Source organism: Labeo rohita, chromosome 2 (assembly GCF_022985175.1).
Source record: "Labeo rohita strain BAU-BD-2019 chromosome 2, IGBB_LRoh.1.0, whole genome shotgun sequence".
Taxonomy (NCBI): Eukaryota; Metazoa; Chordata; class Actinopteri; order Cypriniformes; family Cyprinidae; genus Labeo; species Labeo rohita.
The window spans coordinates 31,451,259-31,473,012 of record NC_066870.1 but is presented as its reverse complement, the minus strand read 5'-3'; the positions used below and the strand labels follow the sequence as shown (position 1 = coordinate 31,473,012).

Sequence of the window (21,754 nt, the reverse complement as noted above, 5' to 3'; positions counted from 1 at the left end):
TTTTTAAAGTACATAGAGGATAAACAGACGTTTCTTTCTAGCCCACAAACAATGTCAAACAAACACACGCTAGCAAGGAGAGGAGAGAGATGCGAGCCAGGAAGGAAAACTACACACAAGCTGGAGCGATAAAAATAACTTGGAGAATGGGAGGGAGGGATGTACGCAGTATGCGAATGATTCAATTAGTTTCATGAAATACAAACAGTGAATATTCTCAATCTGAAAGCGATACAGAAATGACATTACAGATAATAAACTCAGTCATATGCCTCTGCCTCTATAGAAATACAGTAATACAGCAGAGATAAATTACAGTATCATTACATGTAGATTTCCACTCTTAATTTGGCACTCAGATAAAGATTTGATTTTAAACACTACACATAATTCATGCAGTCGTTTATCAGAATACGTAAATATGCCACTTTATTTATGCATTTGATTATTAAAGCAATCTGAATTCAGTAATGCATGTCTTTTAAAATACCTTGTGTCTGTAAAAATAAATTACACAATAAATGAAAACCCTTTAACAAATGATTTCAGTCAAAATGGGTGAAAAATCATAAAAACAACCACTAGTAATATGATTTAATGGGTTGTCACTTTTGACCAATAGGTGGCGCTGTTATCAAATCGATATGGTGTGTACAGTGTGAAGTGACAATGACACACACAAAGTTTGGTGTCAATATGTAAAAGCTTGCAGAGATAAAGCCTCAGGGTCATTTTGGCATAATGGCTCAAATTTGTTGCATTGCTATACAAAAACGGTTTTGTCAATCAACAAAAAATCCATAACTTTGTGTCAGCACAGTCCGAAGATAATCTGACTTGATTTTGGTGAAAATCAGACGAACAGTCGTAGAGGAGTTCAAAAAAGTTCATGTTGCTGGCATAACCCAAGGAATATTTTGAGACCAGTTTCATTACAATAGGATAATGCAATCAAAAGTTTTTTTGGAACTTTGGAAATTTCATAAGTAATGGTTAATGAATGGTTTATTACTCTTAACCAATAGGTGGCGCTGTTACCAAATTTATGTGGTGTGGTCAGTGTAAAGGGACAATGACACATACAAAGTCCGGTGCAAATATGTCAAAGCTTTGCAGAGATACAGCCTCAGATTTCAGCAAATTCGTTGATGCGTTCATCAAAATCGCGTTAATCGACACGAAACCCATAACTTTTTGCCAGCATGGTCTGAAGATGAGCCAAATTTGGTGAAAATCGGACCAACACTCTAGAAAGAGTTTATAAAAGTAGGTTTTCAACATTAATCTAAATGGCAGACAGGAAGTTTAGCCAGTTTTGACATAATCAGTATTGATGTTCTTGGCATGACCCAAGGAATATGTCATTACATTAATATAATTAATCAAACATTATTAGCATTTTTTGAAGTTTCTTTAGAACTTTTGGCCACAAGGTGGCGCTGCCTTCAAACTATTTGAGAACTGTCAGGGCATGGTGTCGAAGACACATACCAAGTTTCGCAACAATATGCCAATATGTTCATAAAATATAGCATTTTACGATAAAATTCAAAATAGCCAAAATGGCTGACATGGGAAAATTGTGTATGGTTCGACTCGACACCTCCGAATCTAAACAGAGCAGTTTTGTGATTTTTGGCCAAGCATTCAGAAGTTATAACCAAAAATAGCCATTTTTCATATCTCCTGACTACTAAAAGTAGCCTCTGGTCATAGTTGTAATAACACACACCAAGTTTGGTCTCAATACACCAAGCAGTATTCGAGAACGCTTTGACTAATCAACTTGAATTACATAACTTTTGCCAGCATGGTCTGAAAATGGTCAATTCTGGTGAAAATCAGACAAAGCATGTAGGATGAGTCTTACAAACTATTAAAAATAATGAAAAACTAAACCTTACGATTTTTAAATTTTGGTGTCTATTTGACTCTTCATGGAAGAGGAATGGTTCAAAAGTTATTAGCATAAACGTGAGTGCAAGTTTGGACAGTTGGTGGCGCTAGAGGAATTGACTCAAAATTTGCTATGATTAATGTTAAACCTGTCCTCTATCTGTGTGCCAAATTACATAACTTTCCTGCAAACGGTTCTATGGGCTGAAATAGACTCAAGAGCAGAAGAAGAAGTAACGGTGCTTGGCCCCTAAAAATGACAGATTAATTGGTTTCTGTATCTATATACATACTGTATTTGAATCATTATTTTGGTTTGCATGTATTACAGTATAATCGTTTATCAAAGGATCAAGAATCTCACACTGTTTAAGAATGAATGCTGGTGTGGGTGCTGTGCTTTTATTAGGAACAAGGCCACACACAGTCTACTGCAGTGAAAGAGAAAAAAAATCAATAAAGGAGGAGGGAACTAGAAAGAAAAGAAGAAAAAAAGAGGTTCAGGTCAATTACAAACGACAGGGGAATTAGAAGAAAGAAGAAGAATATCTACCTTCAATAATGTGCTTCCTAGAGAGCCCACGCTCTGTCTCTGCCCTAGAGAAATAAGAAAGAAAGAAAGAAAGAAAAAAGGAAAGAAAGAAAAAGAAAAAGAAAGAAAGAGAGCTTTACATAAGCAGACTACATCTAAGAGCCTAAATCTCAAGGAGAAAATGAGAGTAGTTGTTACTGACAGAATGAATAGATACGCAGACAAAAAGAAAGAAATAAAGAAAATCAGGCAGACAGATACTTACTTTCCTCCCCAGTACAGTTTAGTGGTGATAACCAGGCTGGATCTCCTGTACACACACAGACAGATAATGGACTTACATTTCTCACCCAATGAAACTGATTATTATAATGATAATATGACAGAACTAAGATAAATACCTCCAACACTTTTTCTTGATAATGTTTCCTAGGATTATTTCAGCCCTGTGAAGAAGAAAAGACACATTTTAAGATTTTTTTTAAAGATTTTTTTGTTGGATTTGCAGATTTGTAGGTGAATGCACTATGGATCTACTATAGCACTGCTCTATGCATATATTCAAACTTAAAGTTTAAAGTTACTGTCATTTCTTTCAGGGTAAACACACCTCCTTTGTATGCATGAGTTTCATTATAGAAGTCGGCAGATTCACAAACGTCAGCGCTATTTGCCTGACGCAGTTAATGTTGAGCTATGGATACTGCCTATAGAAAGCAGGAGGAAATTTAAAGCTTATTTAAAGTGAATGTAAGCCTACTTTTATAGTGATCATGACAACAGTAATTCATCAAATGATGCTCAAACAATGGAGAAAAGCTTTACAACCAGGCACTTATCCAGACGTTTTGGGTGCCTTATGACAGTCGTGGAGTGATGATGTACAGTCCCAGAAAAATATGATCGCTCTAGTCTATTGCACCATCCACCACCTAACACTCTGGCCTGCAAGCATAGAAACTGATCTATGTAAATTGCATTTAGCACTAAATTTGTGGCCGTTTGCATTTAAACCGCAATGCATAATTGCTTTAGTGAATTTAGTGCAAAAGCAGTTCAGACAATGATGCAAAAATGCTGCTATCAGTGGGTGCAACTCAATCATAGTGAATTCCCTTTTTTTTTCTTCTGACAGGTTTAGATGAATCATCTTGGCAAGTTTAGATCTGAACTGTAATCCAGGAATATTTGTGATCTTACACGCTGGCTGCATCCCAATGTACATAATATATATTCTATAGGTTCTAGTATGCAAGGTTTAAATTAGTTAGATATTATGCTAAAGGTGTCTGGATGGATATAGACATTTTTTTTTGCTGTAAGTCAAAGGTTAAACTCACTTCCCAGCTGAATAGACCTCTGCGGTGTCAAAGAGGTTGACCCCGTTTTCATAGGCTATAGTCATCAGCTGCTCTGCCACCTGCAAAACACACACATACACACACACACATCAATATCAAGCACTTAGCTGTCAATCAGCATTGCGGAGAGCTCAAAAGTATGTAAAAATGGATAACTGAGCGCTCACTTTCGTGAAAACAGCACTGCTTAAATCCACTTCATAGCCATGTGAAGCATTTATAACATCCATGTCCATCACATATAATTTGTCCAAAGCCAAATTCAGGGTTGAGCTAAATTTGTACTTTTTATACATTTTTTTAAACTTTTGCAGAATATTGTTGTCACTTTTATTCATATGGACAGTGGAAGATAGGAAGTGATGTGGAGAGAGGGACAGAACATGATCATAAAATGCATGTTATTCTAAAGAAAAGCTGTTTATCTTTGTAATCTTTCATCAAAATGCAATAGCTTCCTCTGTCCGTGAAACGATTTTCCTTTTTGGTTGATTTCACAGAGCACTGACTGTCATTTTTCAACCCCTCCCCTCTAACCATTTGGCTCCATCCTGGTACTTAGTGCCCGTTTGTCACTGGGTATATAGGAATGCATTATATCTCATAGCATGGAATTAATAGCATATGACTGTGTTTTCATTCTTTACACTTTGCATTGTATATCACATGAAATAATACATGGCTTTATGGACAGATTTTCAGGCAGATGTACTGAGTATAATGCCATTCATGCACATAATAAGTTAACACAAGATTATTATTATGTGTGGGTGCTTTGTAAATGTATCCTTTAAAAATTGTGCTCATCATCTTATATATAGCAACAGCTAGTTATGACGTAGGATGAGATAAATTAAACAGCGCTGCAGTATCACAACTGTTTGTAAGATTTAAAAGCACAAGCTGTTAAATTACTGAGACACATGAGTCTTCATTACCCATATGAAATAAACACAGCCTTAGGGATGGTTCATACAGAATGTTTTTGAATTTACACTGTGCTGCTTTTCAATTGTTTTTCTATGTAAATGTGGCTAGATGGACATGTTGGACTATAGAGTCTTGTACCTTTTGTGGCATCTCGACCATGACAGTATTGTAATGCTCAAGTTAAAGGGAATCCTGGGTATTAAGACTTGTATGGATTAATACAACATAAATTATGTCTCTTAATGAAATACAGATGAATTCAACTGTTTATATACACCTTGCAGAATCTGCAAAATGTTAATTATTTTACCAAAATAAGAGGGATCAAACAAAATGCATGTTATTTTTTATTTAGTACTAACCTGAATAAGATATTTCACATTTACATATAGCCCGCAAGAGAAAATAATAGTTGAATTTATAAAATGACCCCATTCAAAAGTTTACATACTGTGTTTTTTTTGTTTAGTGATAGTTGTTCTTCAGAAAAATCCTTTAGGTCCCATAAATTCTTTGATTTTTCAGCATTTTTGTGTATTTAAACCCTTTCCAGCGATGACTGTACTGTTTTGAGGTCCATTTTTTCACACTGAGGACAACTGAGGGACTCATATGCAACGATTACACAAGGTTCAAACGCTCTCCGATGCTTAAGAAGGACACACGACGCATTAAGAGCCGGGGGTGAAAACTTTTTGAATTTGAAGATCAGGGCAAATTTAAGTTATTTTGTCTTCTGGTAAACATGTAAGTATCTTCTGTAGCTGCTGAAAGGCAGCACTAAATGAAAAAAAGATATTTAGGCACAATAAGAAAAATGTACACATCTTCATTCTGTTCAAAAGTTTTCAGCCCCTGGATATTAATGCTTCTGAAGTATCAGTGAGCTTTGAACCTTCTGTAATAGTTGCATATGAGTCCCTCAGTTGTCCTCAGTGTGAAAAGATGGATCTCAGTATCAGACAGTCATTGTTGGAAAGGGTTCAAATAAATAAAATTGCTAAAAAAAAAACAAAAAAAAAAAAACAGCTGTGGATCATTCAGGTAGCAACACAGTATTAAGAATCAAGAGTATATAAACTTTTGAACATGGTCTTTTTATAAATTCAGGTATTATTATCTCTTGTGGACGTCTACGTCTTTTATGTGAAATACCTTATTCTTAAAAAATAACATGCACTTTGTATGATCCCTTTTATTTTGGTAAAATAATTAACATTTTGCAGATTCAGCAAGGTGTATGTAGACTTATGACTTTAGCTGTATGTAGTAGAAAAATCATGAAAGATTTACATTATTTCAAAAATATTTTAGACTATGGTGGAGTGCAATTATTTTTATAGCTGCACTTGGTGAGCTACTGGCGCAACCTGTTGCTTTTTTAACCGCAACAAAACTCAGAATACACAACTCAGAAAATAAAATACTAATACAATGCCACATAGTGTGGCTTTTGGTTGTAATTTGCAGTCGAAGGGCAACAAGAGAAGCGATTTAAGTCTTTACTGCTTTCCTAGTGATAAGAAAAGGAGAAAAGACTGAGAAGAGTTTTTAAAACAACATAAATCTCTCATGGGTTTTCAACTACATTTCATTAGCAGACATCATTTATGTTATATTAAGCCATACAAGTCTTGATACCTGGGTCCCCTTTAAAATAAGCTCTTCTTTTGCGGTGCCTGGTTTTTGTATTCTATTGTTCTTCTATATGCGCAAGATGGATGACTCTAACCACTGTGCTTGGGTTGTCATCACCTTACAGAAAACGCTGCATTCTAAAAATTCAAAAAAATACAACTTTTAAAAAACTGTCTCAAGAACACTCATTTATAAAGCGAGGGTACACACAGATTTAAACTTAAAGTGTGCGTACTCTAAAATCTATCTTTGACGTGGAAAAGTGTTTAGCTTCACGTCAGGGTCTAAGCAGATGTACACACTGTTCCTTGTGGAAAAGTGTCAGAGCACTGCAGGTTTCTAGAAATCTAAGCAACTCTGGCGCTTGCATTCTCAAGTAAAGGATTTGGACGTTGACTGGTGCTCTTTTACATGCTAATGACATTAATTAGGCTGTGTTAACAAGGTGGAAATCCGAAACCACTCAGCTGCACACAATTTCAAGATAATTAGCATTAGATTTACAAATTTCACATCTGGAGAGAGGTGCACGCATATTTTTTGTGCGTTCTTAAATTGGCTGTACAACTTTTAAAAAACATTGAGACCTACAGGCACAATGATCAAATATGTCCATCTAGTGCATATTTAACGTGCATAAAAAAACAGCATAGTGGAGTACAAAAACATGTTTTGTCTAATTAGCCCCTTACTAGGTTTTAGAACAGAGCATCTGTTTTTCATGTAACTGCTGCAATAATACAATGATCTTCATGTCAGATTTTGATCTTCTGTTGACAGGACATTTGACACGGTGGCTAAAACCTCTGCAATCTTTACAACCCATTGGTCTCTCTCTCTAGCTCTCTTTGATGGAGAACTGTCAGCATGAGTGACAGTGATCCGTTCTGTCAGTGTAAGTTGTATATTGGCAGAATGACGAGGAAAAACCGTCTGTTCAGCTGCTGATGAGATGACTTGTGACATGTGGAGAAGGGGACCGAACAGGGACGTCCACATCTCGCATAATTTGATTGGACAAGAGGGACGATTGGACAATAGAGGAGACTCCGCCTCTGGGGAAAGACAGGCTTGTCGTGGAAGTTGCTGCTGAGGGGACTTTTATGATGTAAGAACGGCTAGTATTTATGTGCATTTGCCCTGGGTGAGTGTCAGAAAGGGGCACTGGCAGAATGATGTTATTGTTTGAATAATGAGGAAGACCACAGCGTGATGTGTCTGCGAGCCTTCCTCTCTGCCAAGACTGTCAACACAGAACATGCTTATCTCGACTAAATCTGCCCAATTTGTGATAATGGCTAGAGTGGATTTACAAAAATGAATTATGGGTAAAACATCAAAAACTGATGATTCAACCCCCTATTATATTACAAAATAATTTATTATGATTAAATAGATTATTTATTTAGAGAGTAATTGTTGTTGAAAATGTCTACCCTATGAGTTAAGTTCATTTTCTGGCTATGAATATAAAAATTTTCAATACTCACCTCATCTGAAATCTGTCCCCCAAATGTCACCCACGTGCCTAAGAGAGAGAAAGAAATTGAAGAGAGGAAGTGTGAGTCAGAGGTTATTCACTGAGTTAGTTTATTCTAAGTAGAGCATGATTTATTTGCTCTGGTGGCTGTCACAAAAACTGAATGTTTTACAGTAATAATATTAGTTTAAGAATAAAAAAAAATAATACTGTTAGTGACATTTCCAGAAACTTAACTGTTGATCAGTGGACTTGGTGTCAAAATTTCCCTGTTAATTTAATTCAATATGATACAATAATTCCACTTATTAAACCATTTATTAAAATTAAAATTTATTTCTATGTTTCTTTGGGCAAAAAGCACGGGATAAACATATATATGTATTTTAATTATCTTATTATTGAGCAATTACTTTTTTGGGGGTTCTTTATAGGTTAATTTGATTTTAATCAGAATAATTATAATCAAAACAGTTAAACTAATCTTTTAACTACTTCCTGCATTTTTACACTACAGGGTCAATAGTTTTTAAACAGTAAGATTTTTAATGTTTTTTTTTTTTTTTAAGAATTCTCTCTGCTCACCAAGCCTGCATTTATTTGATTCAAATATAGAAAAAGCAGTAATATTGTGAAATATTTCTACTATTTAAAATAACTGCTTTCTATATGAATATATTTTAAAATGTTATTTATTTCTGTGATCAAATCTAAATTTTTAGCATCATTGGTCCACTCTTCAGTGTCACATGATCCTTAAAAAAATCAGTCTAATATGCTAATTTGCTGTTCAAGAAGGATTTTTTTTTATTATTATTTTCAATATTTAAAATAGTACATTTTCCAGTATTCTTTGAAATGCTGTTCTTCATCTCCATTTTTTTAACATAATAATAATAATAAATGTTTTTTGAACAGCAAATCAGAATATTAGAATGATTTCTGAAGGATCATGTGACTGGAGTAATGATGCTAAAAATTCAGCTTTGAAATCACAGGAATAAATTAAAATTTAAAATATATTCAGATAGAAAGCAGTTATTACAATTTAAACTAAATATTTTCTATTTTAAAATGTGTTAAAAAAGGTTATTTATTTGGTTTTTGTGGAAACATTTTTTTTTTCAGGATTATTTGATGAACAAAAATATAAACAAAAAATATCAAAAGAACAGCATTTATTCATAACGATAATGTTCTGATCAAAAAACTTCTGATCAATTTAATACATCCTTGCTGAATAAAAGTATTAATTCCTTATATGTATATTTATATCATGTGCTTTTTGATAGGGATACTTAAAACATCAAAAATAAATACTTCAGTACTCCAGCTCAACATACAAAGAAAGAGACAAAAATGAGGTTGATTCTTAGTTAAAAACTGTCCCAGGTTTTTACTGAGGACTCTGTTATTCTTGACCTGACTCACACTGCCTGCAGTCTAAAGCACCCATGATTCATTGCTGTCAGGGTAAGACTCTGCAGTCACTGCCCCACATCCCTGTCACAATCACCTACAATCACCCTAAAATTCACCCCGGCTACGGGTTGAGCATCTCTCTAGCAAGCACTGGTGTTCTAGGCTTCAATATTATGGGATCAGTTGGCATCCCATGGGACGCCTGACTGTGTTTCAGGGTGAGGGAACCCGTTGGGGGTGATCAGCTGTTCCCATGGCGATCAAGCGCTCACGGGTTGTAGGATAAATGAGGAAATAGTGTGGGCGTTTGCAAGTGTTACGTTCCCTTGGTGACACCTGCGCAGCGATAAGGAACATTTGGCGGCTTTCTTATGTTTCGTACATGACATAACAGTCCTCATGCTGCCAGATAACTTTATGCATACAGCTACTGTGAGCAACGGGGTGCAGCAGGGTCTTCAGCAGCTCAACAACTGAGAAAAACAAGTGAATAACAGGCTCTTCTTGCCTGGAACTCAGGCTAATTGACAAGATTTTTTTTATATATTAAAGGAATAGTTCACGCAGAAATGAAAATTCTGTTAGTAATTACTCACCCTTGTGTCATTCCAAACCCGTAAGACCTTTGTTCATCTTCGGAACACAAATTAAGATATTTTTGATTAAATCCAGGAGCTCACTAACCCTCCATAGACAGCAAGGGTCCCTTTGTGTTCAAGGCCCAGAAAGGTACCAAGAACATCAACAAAATAGTCAATGTGATATCAGTGGTTTAATCATAATTTTATGAAGCTACGAGAATACTTTTTGTGCAAAAATATAAAACAAAATTGTTGAATAAAGTTATTTTTTTTATTTTTTTTTTTTATTCACAAAAAGTATTCTTGTAGCTTCATAAAATTGCGATTAAACCACTAATGTCCACACTAATGGACTATTTTGTCGATGTTCTTGGTACCTTTCTGGGCCTTGAACATGAAGTGACCCTTGCTGTCTATGGAGGGTCAGAGAGCTCCTGGATTTTATCAAAAATATCTTAATTCGTGTTTCAAAAATGAACGAAGGTCTCACGGGTTCGGAACAACACGAAGGTGAGTAATTAATGACAGAATTTTATTTTTTGGGTGAACTAACTATTTAAATTGCATTGGCAAATGAATGTAAAGAATGTAATTTGCTAAATCATTTAACCTCTTATCTGTCACCCACCTCTTTTTTTTTTAAACATAGTCATGTAAAAGCACTAACCAAACTTTAATGGTTGTAATTAATTAAACCTTTGGTAACTATGAAATACCAAACTTTAATGGTTGTAATTAATTAAACCTTTCGTAAAGGTTTTTAAGGAAAACATTTCAGCATGAAATACTGAGTTTGAACTTCCAAAATGCAGTTTAAATGCAGCTTCAAACGATCCCAAATGCTGTTGTAAATGATCCCAGCCAAGGAAGAAGGGTCTTTTCTAGCAATACGATCGATTATTTTTATTAAAAAATACAATTTATACACTTTTTAATGTCAAATGCTCGTCTTGTCTTACTCTCCCTGAACTCTGTGTATTCTAGTTCATGACAGTTAGGGTATGTTTAAATACTCTGACCGCATTTTCTCCCTCAACTTCAACTTCAAAATTGTCCTATATCACTGTTTTACCTTTTTTGTTAAGGGTGTTTGATCTTCTTTGCATGTTCACTTTGCAAAGATTGGATCGGAACTTCAGCAGCGATGTAGGATGATTTTAAAATGATTTTTGAAGTTGAAAATACGGTCAGAGTTTTTTGACATACCCTTACTGTCTTCAGCTAGAATACACAGAGTTCAGGGAGAGTAAGACAAGAGGAGTGTTTGAGATTCAAAAAGTATTTAAATTGTATTTTTTTTAATGAATTGTTTCGCTAGATAAAACCCTTCTTCCTTGGCTGGGATCATTTACAACCACATTTGGGATCATTTGAAGCCGCATTTAAATTATTATTTTTGAAGTTTAAAATCAGGGCACCATATCAGTCCATTATATGGAGAAAAACGCAGAAGTGTTTTCCTCATTAAACACAATTTCTTTACGACTGAAGAAAGAGAGACATGAACATCTTGGATGACAAGGGGATGAGTACATTATCTGTAAATTGTTGTTCTGAAAGTGAACTTCTCCTTTAAAGTAACATTTCCATGGTTACAACGTCCAATTTTAAAATGGTTTTCACAGGATGAATTTTGAGTAAATGATATCTAATTTAGGATGATTACTAAACTGTGATAAAGGAAGAGCCATGACATTTTTTAATATAACTCTGATTGTATTTGTCTGTAAGAAGAAAGTCATATACACCTACATGTAGTATGGCTTGAGAATGAATAAATCATGGGGAAATTTTCATTTTTGGGACTATCCCTTTAAGCAAACACTACTGACTTACATGAACATGAACATACATTTATACATGCACATATGCACACGCAATCCCATACAAAAAAATTACTGCTGCTTTGTTGGATTCCACTGAAAGCTGTCCTCGTGTATTCAGTGAAGTGCATGTCTGAAGCGCTGAAATCTTATCAGCCTGCAGTGCTCTTATTGTGTTTGATCAAGTGGCTAATGTTTGCGATGTCTGACCTGGAGCAATGACCTTTGACGTCTTAGCAAAATAACAGCTACAAGCACTGAAGGGTGAGTTGCGGCACTTTCGCACAGCACTTCATCACCAAAACCTGTGTCTTAAATCACTAACCACCAGCGAATAACCAGGCGCGAAATTAAACTCCTAATTGGTTGAGTTTTATTCACAAGTTACAAGCACAGCTTTTGTGAGCATGTTTGCTCTGTGTGCTAATTTGCATACTCAATTAACAGTGAGCTCAAATAATACAAAAAGCACATGCAAATAAATAACTCTAAAGTCACTTAAATCCATTTCATTCTGAAGGATCATGTGGCACTGAAGACTGGAGTAATGGCTGCTGGAAATTCAGTTTTGCATCACAGGAATAAATGACATTTTAAAATATATTTAAGTAGAAACCGTTATTTTAAATTGTAATATTATTTCACAATATTACTGTTTTTACGGTATTTTTGATTAAATAAATTCAGCCATGGTGAGCATAAGAAATTTATAGGAAAACATTTTAAAAATCGTATTGGATAAGCAGTGATTATTTGGATGCAAGAAGGAGGAAGGACTCGATCTGATCTAGGATAAGAGAGACACCATTTGGAAATGCATTTTGAAGATAAGCCTGGGGCTTTTTACATGGTGGAATAGCAGCTGTTTGTTCCTCAGTGCTGTACTGAAAGCCTTTAGTATGACAACAATAAAATCCAGTTCACTTATCCTAGTTCAGTCCACACCAACCACTTCATGAGCGCAGAGATGAAACATAAACTGAATTTTCAATTCACCATTACAAATCCTACATTTCATTAATCAATGAACTTACAGTACACTGCTGTAATTTTCTTATGTATCTTGCAATGGTTTATAGCGATAAAAATAAAACGCACAGATTGTAGTGAACTGAATCAGGCATGTTCTCTTGCGCAGTTGTCCATGAGCACTGTAGCATTACATCCGCTTGCTATTTAAACCACACTCCGTTTTTATCTCAAGAGAAGTCAACAACAGATTTATACAGTCATTATGTTTGCGTTCACAAGGCTTGTTAATGAAACCATCTAATCGTAAAAATAAAAGGGAACAGAGAATAAATTAAGCGTCAACCCATCACTCTCCCGCTGTGTGTGGAGTGTGTGAGGCAATTAGTGAGCTTGTGTTTTAATTCATGATAAATTAAATATGAATGGAGGGAGGAAAACATCTGAGATCATGTGACTCTTCAAACACACACTGTTGCCTGCACTTCATTGGACCACACTGTGCAGATGTTTCACTGATCTATGGTACTTATATTCAGTGTGACCTTTTGGTGTTTATGCTTTATAGCTGGTGGTTTATAAATCAAAAAATGCTCACCGAGTCCAAGGCATGACACTCGCAGTCCTGACTTCCCAAGATTCCTGTGGAGAGAGAGAAAAAACTGTTATCAAAGGCATAACATTCTAGTGTTTTCACTTCTGTACCTCTAGTACCATTATTTTATGTTATATTGCATATTAATGTGCAACTGTCTTTTTAAAATAAAATAAAATGGTTTATTTGGTTTTCAAAAAAGCATTCCTGACCTCCCACTATGGTGCATGTGTATAATGGACCTTTGTTTTGGACTCAGAGGAAACTAGTTCAATTTTCTCTCTGTGCAGACAACAACTGAGTGTTTGATCCACAGAGACCGTTGTGACTCTTACAGCACTTCTGTGATTTAAGACAGCTATTATCAGAGAACAAAACTCTTTAATAGCTTTAAAAACTACACGTGAATGCACACGCACAAAATGGCTGGCTGTTATTTATGACATGGAGTCTTGGATCTGAACTCGCTTTAGCCTTCTATTTAGATCATCTTATTGGCTACAGTATAAAACACATTAGCCACAGCTCTATTCATCAGAGTGCGGACGTGACTTTAACAGTCGCCCTGGTTTTAATCTACAGTAAAACCTCAGCAATCCATTTCCACTCCTCCATCTTTAAAATTTCCTCTACTCTGATATGTGGCTTGCTCTTAATGCCTGACTGAGTCAGAGATAACACTTAATTCACTTTAAACACACACCTCAGCTTTACACCATAAATCAAATCGTTCTGTTTGCTATTACTGTCTTCAAATTACTTTAATGTTTGTTTGCTTCCTGTGATTATCTGTCGTATTCATCCATCCACAGTATCCATCTGGCCATTTATTCATCAATTCATCCATCCATTGATCGTATTCATCCATCCAACCATATACAGTATTCATCCTTTTGTCCATCTAGCTATCTATCTATACAGTCATGGCCAAAAATATTGGCACCCTTGCAATTCTGTCAGAAAATGCAACACTTCTCTCAGATAATTATTCCAATTGCTAATGTTTTGGTACTCACATGTTTTTGTTTGCACTGCAACAACACAAAAAGTCAAGTCAAACTTGCTAAAATTTCACACAGAACTCAAAAATGGACTAGACAAAAGTTTTGGCACCTTGTCAAAATTGTAAGAAATGTAAATTTCTTGAAAAGAATTTTCAAGCATGTGATGATCCTGTAATTTGTACTTAGGCACACCTGAGGCAAGTAACAGGTGTGGGCTATAGTAATCACACCTGCAACCGATTAAAATGGAGAAAAGTTGACTAAAGCTTTGTGTTGTGTCACACTGAGCATGGAGAAAAGAAATACGTGTAAAGAGTTGTCTGTGTATTTGAGAGAAAAATTGTGGAAAAACATGGACAATCTCAAGGCTTCAAGTCCATCTCCAGAGATCTTAATGTTCCAGTTCACTGCGTGCAATATTACTAAGAGGTTTACAGCCCATGGCACTGTAGCTAACCTCTCTGCATGTGGACAGAAGAGGAAAATTAATGAAAAATTACAACGAAGAATTGTTCGAATGGTGGATAAATAACCCCATTAACTTCCAAACAAATTCAAGCCGATCTGCAGACACAGGGTACAACAGTGTCAGCTCGCACTATCTGTCACCATCTGAATGAAAAGGGACACTATGGTAGGAGACCCAGGCGGACACCACTGCATAAAAAGCAAGACTGGGGTTTGCCAAAACTTAAGTGACAAAACCACAATCCTTCTGGGAGAATGTACTGTGGACAGATTAGACAAAAGTAGAACTTAAAGAAAAGTAGAACTGGCACTGGATGTCTTGACTGTGTGAACGTTATCATGAAATCTAATGAATACAAAAGAATTTTGGGGGCGCAACATAGTGGCAGAAAGCTGCGTCTCCACCAAAGGACTTGGGTCTTCCAGCAGGACAATGACCCAAAACACACTTCAAAAAGCACTCAGAAATGGTTACAAAAAAAGCGCTGGAGAGCTCTAAAATGGCCAGCAATGAGTCCAGATCCGATTTCTATAGAACACATGTGGAGAGATCTCAAAACAGCAGTTAGGAGAAGGCATCCTTCAAATCTGAATGACCTGGAGCAGTCTGCAAAAGAAGCGTGGTCTAAAATTTTATCCATCCATCCATTCACAGTATCCATCTAGCTGTTTACCCAACCACCCATCCATCCATTCATCCATCCATCTATTCATCCATCCATCTATCCATAGTATGCATCAATGACTCTATCTATCTATCTATCTATCTATCTATCTATCTATCTATCCACAGTATTCATCTGGCCATTTATCCATCCATCGACCGCATCTATCCATTTCTTCATCCATCTGTCCATTCATCCATCCACCTGAACAAACACTGAAGTAATACACTTTGGCATGTAATTTAGAACTAAATGGCACTTCAGATACTGTGGATTGTTGAGGGGAGGTGTTATTGTTTCTCTCAGCAATTGGATTTACAATTTTCAACAGGTAGATGAAAAATACCATTAACTTACATTGAATGAGAGACCTGAGTCATTTTTATTGACTGCAATCTCAGAGACACTCAGAGAATCCAAGCAAATGCATAGCAAAGCACTAAAATACCACTCTGGGCATCTTAACAACCACATAGCAACATCCTGGCAACCACCCACAACACCTTAACATCGTGGTGGCGGGTTCTGCACCACTCACATTCTCTTTTTAGTTAAAAATACCAAAGCAACAGCTCCTGACGTCTGGATCCAAACCTGCCAGCCCCAGAACCTGATTTTGCATCGTAATAAGATGATCAACATGGATTTTCTGCATTTCGGGGTATTATTTTAGGAGGAACAACCAGGCACGGTACTTGGAATATTTCTATGTGGTTGTGAAGCTGTGCATTGACTCGCAGGAAGTGAGTTAGTATGCATTTGGAGGGAAACCAAGAACATTGATTTTGGCTCACGGACACCCACCCCCTGGTTTTCAGTTTATGGTGAGAATACCAAATCAGCATGAACAGTTCACATTCCCTTCCAAACAGATCCATCTCCAACTTTCTGCATATCATCCCCTTAAACGACCTGGGTAAGAACGAAACAAAATTAACAGACACACTTGGTAAAAAAAACTGACCTACTTAATCACTCTATCTTGTCCCTGCTGGTCAGGTCGGGCTTCTCAGATTATTGCCTTTTAAAATAAGACAAATCTGTTGTCTTTATAAATGGCGGCTTCATCCTTCACAACGATGCAGCTGTTGCAAAAGCGATGGATGTTGCCCAACATCATCTCCCACTCCATATTTTTTTTTCTGACGTTCTCCCAGCCATTATTAGTTGGTGTGACATTACAACCACAGCACATTCTCAGCTGCAGACATATATAATTTAAAACTCCCTGTTCTCCGCGTGACAGGGGTGTGTGTCTTTTTTCTGGGTAGCAGACACGCACGCTGTTGGGTGTCAATAGATCCTTCCTCATCACAGCAAGCTGAGTCAGAGAGCTGAAGAACTGAGAGACTGCATGACAGAAGAGCTCAGAAATGCCTCAGCAAGCCAACGGAAACTGCATGTATCGTTTAACTGACATTGTACAGAGAAAGGTGTGTGAAGAATGTGTCTTGACAGAAAGCAGATCTGATTTGTTTGTACATGTGCATGACTGTGTATATATAGAAACACAACAGTTTTTTCCTTCTTTGACTGGATGCTCAAAACACACATAACACAAAAACACAGACTTCTATTAGTTATGAAGCATATCACCATGTGTTCATAGGATCGGCTTATTTTCTGAGCATGGTACCGCATTTTAGACACTATCATAGAATCATTATTTACCATGTACCATGGTAACACCATAACTAACATCATGTTTTATAGGTTTTTTTTTTTTTTTTGGAGTACCATAGTGCTGGGTATTGACACAAATTTCACAATTCAATTCTTCTATTCACAAGCTTGTGACTCGATTTGATTCAATATTGATTATTTTGGATATATATCACCCTGGTGAAAAAAACAGCATATGCAGGTAGGTATGTTTTGATGCTGGTTTAAGCTGGTCCTTTGCTGGTTTATGCTGGTCCTTGACCAGCAACACGACCAGCATAAACCAGCAAAGGACCAGCATGAACCAGCAAAGGACCAGCTTAAACCAACAAAGGACCAGCTTGAACCAGCATCAAAACATACCTACCAGCATATGCTGTTTTTTTCACCAGGGCAGGTACAGCACAAAATAAATCACCCAACTAATGCTGTAAAATACATAAGAGCCAGCTGGTACTAATATTGGGGGTTAAAATTAAATTACTTGTAGGCTATACAAACACTTTCATAATAATAAAGTTACTTTACAATTACACAATTATATTTCTACTCCAATTCGTTTTTTGAAAACGATTTTAAATTGTGGCTGTCATAAAAACTTGACAGATTTATTCAAACATTAATGAAATATAATTATGAATATGTTATATGGTGTATATATTTAGCGAAATGCTCCTCTCCAGAGGTTTTTTTTTTTTTTTTTAGCTGGCTAACGAGTTTATGGTCACTGAGTGTTTTCTGAGGTAAATGTGACAGATCGTTTACAAGCTGTTATACTGACGTCTTTCCGCGGTTGAAAGACTGATTGAGCGATTACATGAAACAGGATACAGATTTCGGTAAGTTGTACTCTTACTTTTAACACACCTTAGGTTGTTCATTCATGTTATTTTAATGATGTAATGGGAAGATGATCAGCTCAAGGGTGATCCGCGCTGCTTTTCTTGAACTAAGGTGCTACAGCGATCTGTCACTCCACATTAAACAACGCCAAAACAATGTAATTTTTTTTTTTTTTTAACCAAGCCCTAGTGTACCATATGTGACCCTGGACCATACTTACAAAAATTAAAAGTTTTATTATAGTAAAAGTGTAGTAACCATGTTTTTGGTGCATTGATTACCATTTGTATAACCATAATTTTATTACAAATACCATGGTTAAATTTAATGGTCAATTTGTGGTTACCATGGTTTAACTAGTAACCATGTTTTTTTGGTTTTATTTCTAGTAAAATCATGGTTAATTTTTGTAAGGGCACAAAACCAGTCATAAGGTTCAGTTTTTTGAAAATGAGATTTATACAACTTCTCAATGCTGAATAAATACGCTTTCCATAACTGATGTATGGTTTGTTTGGATAGGACAATATTTGACTGAGATACATTTGAAAATCTGGAATCTGAGGGTGCAAAAAATTTAAATATTGAGAGAACCACCTTTAAAGTTGTCCAAATGTAGTTCTTAGCAATGTACATTACTAATAGAAAATTAAGTTTAGATATATTTATAATTTACAAAACATTTCTTCATGGAATATGATTTTTACTTAATATCATAATGATTTTTGGCACAAAAGAAAAATTTTGACCCATACAATGTATTGTTGACTATTGCTACAAATATAACGTTCTACTTACGATTGTGGTCCAGGGTCACATATACTGTATATACCATGACACATGAATAATAATAATTAAATAAATAATAATATAAAAATCATACTGACCCCACACTCTTAAACACAATGGTAGCATGTCCAAAAACACATGTAACATATATTAAAAATACTAAGTATAGTATATACTGAAGTACACTTGTATCAATAGTTTTTGTGTAAGACCTTTATTAATAAACATCCAGCATTTGGAGGACCTGGCAGTACTCAAATATTCATCAGTATGACTGTTAAATCTGGATGTGTCCACCTGCTTTATACGTTTCAGTAAGACTGTTGTAGGAGTGCGAGCTTGTGCGAGTGTGTGTGTGTGTGAGCGTGAGGCTTCATTACTGTCTCTAGTGATACTGTAGTCATCGTAAAACAGAATTGTAACGAGTTTAGAGCAGTCAGGGGACTGCCGCAGAGTGTGATAACTAACTACTGTGTGTGTGTGCATGCATGTGTGCAAGTGGGTTCTGAATATTACCACAGTGTGCAAATGCATGTGCGTAGTCTTTTAATAAAAAAGAAATAGTTTTAAAAGAAAACTATTAAGCCTTATCAGCAAATGAATAACACATGATGATTAACAGATGGGTAAGAGTGAGCAGGAAGGGATTTTCTAAGCACCACAGGATGTTCCCAAGTTCTCTCTCTAGCAAAATGAGGTTCAGTCCCTCAGCAGTGTCCGAAGTCCGAACAGCCCAGAGCTTATCTGACAATTTAAAGGCATAGTTCACTCAAAATCAAAATGATGTCATCTATTAAGCCTAATATGTTTAGATTTTACATGCCTACCTTCAACAAGCTAACTAAAATTAGATGGTTCGATAGATAGATAGATAGATAGATAGATAGATAGATAGATAGATAGATAGATAGATAGATGGATGTGGACTATGGCTTTAAAGTCACACTGGTAAATATATTGTAGACCTATGAGAAAACCTGGCCAAAAATGCATTATTACAAATTTCTTTCCCAACAAACCTGGGAAATGAAAAAGTGAAATACAACCGCTGTGCCCTTTTGGGCATTTATAAGGTCTCCTTATCCTTTGTTTCAGAAGATTCTGGAACACAGTGACTTTCTGCTGCTGTGCTCCACTCACACACAAAAACACACACATTAGTACAACAGACTATTATGATGAGAAGAAAAATGCTTACTAGCTGAATAAAACTAACACATACACTGATTGATTTCTAATAGGCCAATGGCCAAGAAAACAGAAGCCCACACACAAATACAATGACAAGGACAAATGCACACACACACAGCATGACTGCCCATCTGGACTGCAGCACCAGCCAGTGAACCATGAAACACTGCAACTGTTTGCTTTAGTGCTGGGGATTCAGAAATACCAGGCTAAATTACACTTTTATTAATTGAGCAAATGAAAGAGAGAGACACAAATACACACACGAGATACTAATGCTTAATCCCTTGGACACCCTTAAGAATCTGTGGACATCAAATGATTTTAAAGTGTATCTTAAGCCTTCCTGTCATTTATAAAGTCAGAGAGAGAGAGAAAATAGAAAAAAAGCCTTACTCTCAGATTTGTTCAGACAGGGTTAAGATTAGGTTAAGCAGAAGCAGGATCCAAAATTAACACTCAAAGACGACTTAAAAGAGAGCAATCGGGTTTTGTTTTGGAGAGTAAACTGAATTTGAAAGTAACATTTTTTAGAATTCCAAAATACAGCTTAAACACAATAGAGTGTTTTCACAACGTCATCAATTGGCCATATTGGCAGCACTGAACATAAACAATGCGACTACACCGAACGAAATTTGCATATTTTGCTGATTATTGCTGCTGAAAATGGTCAATTACTGTCATTTTTTGGGCTGTACTTATCGGTCAGACCAGGAAAAAACATTTGGAGTACTAAAAACTGTCAAAAGGTATAATAAATCAAGGAGAGGAGTGCAAAAAACTGTCTGAGGAACAAAAGGCATTTGTGGTTGACTGAATCAGGATTTCCAGGGCAAGAATCTTGACAACATTTGTGTTTGTTCTAATCATTTCCAGTCAGGTAGGCGAAATATTAGGCTAATATCTTAATTAATACTGCTGGTATGTATCTTTACCACCTATTAACTTTAGTTTATCAAAATATTGCACCCTTTTCTACTTACGAAGTCCTTCTCTATATGATTTAACATCTTCCACATGTTTTTTTCTGTGGGTCAGACAGCATAAATTAGCAGAACAATGTACTTAGTAGTACATTAACCATGCAATCTGTGCTGTTGTTTACACCTGTGTATCTCCAATATGGCCGCGCATAACTAACCAAAGCATGACGTAAGTGCAAACCCTCTATACAAGAATTCTAGATTTTATTGTTTTGCTAATTTTATTTTTATAATATAATAATATGATAATTTTAAAATCAAATAAAAAGGAAACATTTTTAAATGTTTTATTTCATGCAGTGATGCATAACTACGGTTATGCAACACAAATAATGTCCAAACTTGATTAAAATAAGGAACAAAATTATTCTGTATACGATTCTTCATAAATGGAAAAAGTTAAATAAGGGAATGATGCAAAACACAGTAAAACATATTTATGGCCCGTACATTTTCTCAATATTTGCCTTTATCACATGCAGTAGAAAGTTAAATTTGGACTCTAAGCCGAACAAAATGAGACATGTAACTCAAATTTATCTTCATGTTACACATTTATTCAATTACATTAATTCTGACCACTGTCTACAAACACGCATTCTTAATTAAAGGCATACACTCTGGTGCAACAGAAAGATGTTAAAATGTAAGCAGCACTTCTTTTACAAAAATGTAATGTTTACAAAAAGGCCCGAGGTTCTACGCTGTCAGAGCAATTGCTATTTCTAAAGATTAAATCACAGTGAGTGACAGATGATTAAACCACAGAGACAGATATTTGTGCTCCAGGATATCCGACATGTACAGATAAACAGAGGGCCATTACTCATGCTTAATTTTGCCCTGTGAACACAACCTACAAGAATTCCCTGCAAGAAGTTGTGCCCTGCAAGCCTCTGATGGTTTGAAATATCTTGTT

The 21,754-nt window shown here is 35.8% G+C and overlaps 1 protein-coding gene across 2 annotated transcripts in view; it reads right to left on the bottom strand.

Moving 5' to 3' along the window:
• Window positions 1–21,754, bottom strand: part of kcnab1b (potassium voltage-gated channel subfamily A regulatory beta subunit 1b) — a 55,736-nt gene that overhangs the window by 23,370 nt on the left and 10,612 nt on the right. For both annotated transcript variants that reach the window (XM_051129366.1, XM_051129372.1), the window contains exons 2-7: window positions 13,231–13,274; window positions 7,848–7,885; window positions 3,769–3,848; window positions 2,830–2,874; window positions 2,694–2,738; window positions 2,450–2,493 (exon numbers count right to left, since the gene is read on the bottom strand). In XM_051129366.1, the coding sequence (XP_050985323.1) occupies window positions 2,450–2,493; window positions 2,694–2,738; window positions 2,830–2,874; window positions 3,769–3,848; window positions 7,848–7,885; window positions 13,231–13,274 (296 nt within the window). The remainder of the gene's footprint in view (window positions 1–2,449; window positions 2,494–2,693; window positions 2,739–2,829; window positions 2,875–3,768; window positions 3,849–7,847; window positions 7,886–13,230; window positions 13,275–21,754) is intronic.